This window comes from Tupaia chinensis, unplaced genomic scaffold, assembly GCF_000334495.1.
Source record: "Tupaia chinensis unplaced genomic scaffold, TupChi_1.0 Scaffold000354_1, whole genome shotgun sequence".
NCBI classification, from domain to species: Eukaryota; Metazoa; Chordata; class Mammalia; order Scandentia; family Tupaiidae; genus Tupaia; species Tupaia belangeri.
Window position 1 is genome coordinate 3,246,327 of NW_006159849.1, and position 6,183 is coordinate 3,252,509.

The 6,183-nt window shown below is 39.7% G+C and overlaps 1 protein-coding gene across 3 annotated transcripts in view; it reads left to right on the forward strand.

Moving 5' to 3' along the window:
- Window positions 1–6,183, forward strand: part of PUM3 (pumilio RNA binding family member 3) — a 49,229-nt gene that overhangs the window by 21,176 nt on the left and 21,870 nt on the right. For all 3 annotated transcript variants that reach the window (XM_027773425.1, XM_014589329.2, XM_014589330.2), the window contains exons 11-12: window positions 2,293–2,391; window positions 3,898–3,951. In XM_027773425.1, coding sequence (XP_027629226.1) covers window positions 2,293–2,391; window positions 3,898–3,951 — 153 coding nt within the window. The remainder of the gene's footprint in view (window positions 1–2,292; window positions 2,392–3,897; window positions 3,952–6,183) is intronic.

The window sequence follows — 6,183 nt, forward strand, 5'->3', positions numbered from 1 at the left end:
GATCTAGCTCTCTTAATCACTGGGCAGTGGGGCCAGCTCGTGTTTTGGACAATTTAGAGTTGTTTTCGTGTTAGAAAAAATAATTCACTAAACTTTTTTCAAATAAGACTGCTGATTTCATTCAGGTTTTTTTCCCCAGTAAACAATAATTTTGTTCATTTACTTATTTTAAAATTTCTTTCTCTCTTTTCTGTGGGAGAGTGGGAAAAACAAGCCCCCAGCAGTCTTCACACTGTGATCCTACCCCCTAGACTTAACCAGCTCACATCATGGCATTCTCATGTGTCCCTGGCATGTATAAGGAGGTCACAGGACCAGAACCAGGACCTTCCCATGTTGGTCCTGTTGGGTTACTGCTGCCATCATCACCTGGGACCTCCTCTTAGTTTTATTAATTCCTCTGAATTCTTATATTGTAATTCAGAGTGTCCTCTAGCTAACCTAATCTGAAAATTAAGACATGGAGGAATATTCAGCATTCAGGTAGTTGTAAATTTAACTGTGCCAATATGAAAAAAAAGTTACCTTGACGTTAGAAGATGAGGGAAGGATACTTTTGTAAAGCTAAATGGACCATGAATGCCTGGGCCTTCTGTAACAGCAGAAAGAACAGAGAATGGAGGTAAATTGTGCTGCCATTCCAGTCAATGATGGGAATATAAATGAGAATTCACTGTGTGGTTCCCTGAACTTTACTTGCCTCATCATACAGTGAGCTCACTGTTTCTTTGTCCTCATTTTCTAATCGTAAGAGGTAACTAAAATAATGACACCAACTTGTTTGAATAAGTACCAGACTATATTCACAGAAACCGTGATCCTCTCAAAATGGACATACAAAATAATTTCTCAAGAGTAGCCACGTAGCTAAGCTGTAAGTTAGTGGCTGTAGCAGCATCTTCTGTATGGGAGATTTCTCCATTTCTGCAGAAGGTAGGATCTCACCATCAGGGATTTATTGAGGCAGGACTGTATATTCAGAACTGACAACATGATCATTTGCATGTATTCAGTGATGGAAAGAGCTTATCTTTTCAGTGTTGAATGTGCTTTGTAACAGTAAAAGATCATCTGTAACTTAGTGAAAACAAGTAATGAAACAAATGTTCTTTTCTGGTATCAGGGGCATTTTCAAAACAGACACTTAAAAAAAAAGCCTTGGGGCTAATGGAAATGTTACTGGAACAAGGGCATAACTTTTCAGCTGGATAGTTTGGGCGAGATTCATCAGTTGGATAGGTTAACTGAAAGCTGTGTTCTTAAGGTACATCTTGAGAAGGGATTGCGAAATACTTGAAGGTGACATTGCTTGTTCCTAATTGATGAAACTGGGCACCTACCTTCCTTTTTCCTGGCATGAAGCTTTGTACTTATTTATGAAACATGATCTTTTAAATTTGGAATACACTAAAATGGGGGCCTGCAGCTATTAGCTACAAGAACTCATTTATGCCCTGTATGTATAGACTTCAAAAATATAAATAAGACTGGGGCTAGGTGGTAGTGGTGGGGGGGCAGCAAATCTGATGCTCTATGAAGCTGACCCATACAGGAAGGTTCTTGGTTCATGTCCAGAGACTTCTCTGAGTACCCTGGGGAGGCCTGTGACCACGATCTGTGGCTGGCTGAGGCTGGGGCCGATCGTGGCATCAGGACCCTGTTGGTGGTGCTTTCTCTCTTTTTCTCTCATGGAATAAATAAGACCTTAAATAAATAGATAGAGATGTATAAGTTATGAACATAGAAAAATGATTTTTTTACTGAAGAATGTAGCTGAGGGCCTACTTTAAATTTTAATACAGAAATTCGTCTTTCCTAGCATAGTGTTACTTAAAGTGTGTTTATGGTGAAGGATTAATATGTTTTGTGGAGATAATCCAGTGGCAGCCTAAAATCTACGAACCTTTAGTCAAAAATGTTTTCTCTGTTTATTCATTTTCTATAGAAAAGCATGTCCTTTTCTTACCACCTCATAGACTTCTTTTTCTTGGGAAATGATTTAGAATGTTCTATTATACATATGGCCTGTGACCTTTGTTCTTAATAGACATTTTTAAAAGTTAGATATTTTGTTTATAGGAATTGCTTGGCAACAGCATTTGCTGCTTTTAATGGAAAAGAACGTTTCTAGGTTTGGTTGCTGTTTGGTTATCTACAGAATTAAAGATGAAATCGTTTGCTACCTGTGCTCTCTTCCTCTCATTTTTCTGTGCCCTTTAGACAGATAAAACCCCGGAAAGGGGGGGGGGATGAAAAAGACAAACTAAAGTACTGATAGCATTTATTCCCTAGGAACTGATTGAAGCCATCCGTGAAGCAGTGATATACCTGGCACATACACACGATGGCGCCAGAGTGGCCATGCACTGCCTGTGGCATGGTACGCCCAAGGTAAGACAGCCAGCACTTGCAGGTAAACAGTGTGTCAGTCACAGCCCTGACTATAATTTGCAAGCTTGACTTGCCTGCCTTTAAAATGTAAATTGCCCTTTGGCCTTTGTCCTGTTGTGGGTAAATAACATTACCCTATCAAAATCCTGTTTCAGGGCCTCACAGGAATTAGCCATTTTCTTTATGGCTAGTGTTTTTTCTGCTTTAGTAAAAAACAAAAAACCCTGAGGTTTCATTAAAGGATGGAACGGGATCTCTCACTCAGGTCAACATGATTATTTATCTTAAGCTTTAGTTTACAGAGGTTTTGGTACCTGTCAGACTCTCACATCACCTATTTAATGATCATACTGGGAGAGGAGGCAGAAGACACAGTGAACAGCTGCAGGTCTGCTCTTGTGGGGTTAAGTACTTTAAAGACAAAGGTAAAGATCCATATTAATCAAAGAGGTTTAACAGAAAAAAAACCAGTTCCTTGATCAGTATTATTTTCCCTTCAAGAGATGGTTATACTGCATCTACATTTTTTATTAACACAGATTTAATTTTTTCATACTGTCTGTATGCTAGACTTTTTTTTTTTTTTTGAAGGCAGTTCAGACATCACATGGGGGATCTCTCAGGTCTCACTGAAAGGTAGTTTCACTTGCAGCTTGGACTTTTATGGTTCCATCCTTACCTTTCAATGAGTTGTCACATATGAGTGTGAGATTATAATAGCTCTGAGAGGGCTTCTTATAATCTGTGGCAGTTTTCTTGTTCTACCTGCATGACTTTTAGTATCATCAGTGAAGAGTATGGCACTCACGGGACCAGCAGTTAGCGTAATGGCTATGTCGCTGGACTCCCACGTAGTCGACCGCGGTTTGAGTCCCCCGACTCGGCTTAAACTCAGGCCGGTCGCGTGTGCGTGCGTGCCCAAGATCCCGAGAGGAGAATGGAGGAGAAGGGATTGCGGTGTGGCCATCCCCCCTGGGGGGTGATTTCTCTCTTTCTGCCTCTGTCTCTGTCTGTTTGGCGAGCGCACATGCCCTATAGCAAAAACCTCTCCAAAAAAAGAAAAAAAAATTAAAAAAAGAGTATGCCACTCAGATGAAAACTTATGTCAGTTTTTTTTGCTGGTGTGCATGTGTGCCTGTGAGAGAGAGAGAGAGAGGGAGGGAAGGAGGGAAAGGGAGGGAGAGAGAAAGTGAGAAAACACCCCTGTGAGGGGGATGGTCATGCTACAGATTCTTCTCTATTCTCATTTATTCTCATTTGGGTATTGGCCTGGCACGCAGGCCAATACTATCGTTACTTTATGTTGTGCACACGTGCACACACACACACACACACACACACCTGGCATGTTTTTTAAGATGCTGGTCTGGGACTTTAATTGTGCTGCCATGTGGGATATACCTGCCTTACCCACTGGGCCACTGCTTGGGAGTCTGTTAAATTTTCAACAGTGAAATACTCTTAAACTGTTACTAAAAGTTCATTGAAGCAATTTTTTCTTTTAAGGACAGGAAAGTAATTGTGAAAACAATGAAGACTTATGTAGAAAAGGTGGCTAACGTAAGTATAATAAAGCTGCATTATTTTTAAATTATTTTAATACTAAAATATGTTTGTCTATTATAGAACATTTGAAAAATTCCAGAAATGACTCATTATTTGCTTGATGTATTTCTTTCTAAGGTACCTCCATTGTGGTTTCTTCCTGGGTTTTTGATTGTTTGTTTTACAATTTGCCCAACTGTGTGTATGCTCGTGGGCATGGTTGGGGGATGAGAAAGACCACCACCATGGGGCATGGTCATGCCACAATCCCATCTCCTCCATGTCTCCCTACTTTTGGGGTTTTGAACATTCACGTATGTGCACCCACCTTGTTTTTCCAAGACACCGGGTCAGGGACTTGAAATACACAGTCTGCCATATGGATTCCAACTGCCTTACCCACTATGTAATGCTGGCCCTGTAGTTTCTAGTTTCCATATAATAGTTGAACATTTTTGCAAGGTACGGTATGGTTTTGCAAAGCATGTATGCAATGCATGATGGTCACATCGGCAGTAAACCTAGGTATTGCCAATGTGTGTCATTACTTTATGTTGTGCACATTCAAAGTCTGGTTATTTTGAAGTCCATGTTGAATTGACACCCAACTTTCTTTATCCTACCATGCTGTGGTACTCTGTACCCCATTCCACCTATGTGTATCCACTCCTTTTTTTTTTTGTAAGTTTATTCATTTCTTCCAATATAGAAATAGTAGCACCCTCAGCAGGGTCCACACACTGCAATTTAGTCCCCATCTCAGCCATCCTGGATCATGGATATACACTTACATGACTGCCATGCAAGGTGACATCCTAGGGTATGGACGTAGCATCTTCCCATCTGGGTCTAGTTGCATTAGTGCTGTGCCAATGCGTGGCCCTAAATGCATGCATGTTCATGTATTAGACAGAAATGGGATTTTTTTTTTTTAACCACGTGTATTCTTTTCTTTTGTTCCTTTAATGTTGTATTGTGACAGTTCTCCATTCTTATTAGATATTATTTGAAGACCAGGTATTTACAAGCTTTTTAAATAAAGGTATCTAATTATGTTATTTAACATGGGAGATACTGCCTTCTTACATAATATGAGATTTTAGGTTCTAGGTAAATAGTACCAGATTGCACTTCAGAAACATTGTATTGGTTTTTATTACCACCAAAAACATAACATAACTTAAAATTTGTCTTTTTATTTTCTTAGAATACATTTTTAGTGTATTTGTGAAAAATTCAAGTTCAGTTTTATGGTTCTTTGGCAGTAACAGTTTTTCTAATGAATTTAGGAGCTGCAGAAAATTTTTTTCTGGGATATTAATTGCCTCAAAATAATAATTGTATGTTTTTAAATATTAAATAGTTCTACATAGTATTACTGTGGAATGCTGTAACTGGAATATGATATAGTAAATGCAATTTTAATTTTGAGTTGGATTTTATTATATTTTAACTGACAACTTAGTCCACCAGTAAATTTCTAACTTTCTGATAAACTAAAATTAGTGATGAACTATTTATTTTCTTTAAAAAATCCAATGAGAACTACTAGCTTCTGATGCATACTTCATATAGCAAATACTAATTCAAAAAACATAAAATTGAAGCTGCGTGATTATATACTTGCCTGTATTTATATATATCTTTTGTTTGTTTGTTTTTGTCAAGAGGCTTTTTGCTGTAGGGCACATGTGCTTGCCAGAAAGACAGAGAGAGACACAAAGCGAGTAATCACCCCACAGTGGTGATGACCCTGCCACAATCCCTTCTCCTCTCAGGATCTTGGGCATGCATGCACACATGCCCGGCATGAGTTTAAGCCACTAGATCCGGAACTCAAACCACAGTCGACTACATGGGAGTCCAGCGACATAGCCATTATGCCAACTGCTGGTTCCCGTGCCTCTGTGTGTGTGTGTGTGTGTGTGTGTGTGTGTGTGTGTATATACACACACATGTATATATCTTAAGGGCTTCTATACAGCTGGGCATTAGAAAAGTTGGTATAAGAGCATTGAGGAGGCAGCTAACTTTCTGTAACAAATTATGGAATTCTCAGAACTGCTTTGGATTATGGGACCAGCAGTTAGTGTAATGGCTATGTCGCTGGACTCCCATGTAGTCGACCGTGGTTTGAGTCCCAGACCCAGTGGCTTAAACTCACGCTGGGTACGTGTGCGTGCGTGCCCAATATCCCGAGAGGAAAATGGAGGAGAAGGGATTGTGGCATGGCCATCCCCCCCCCCC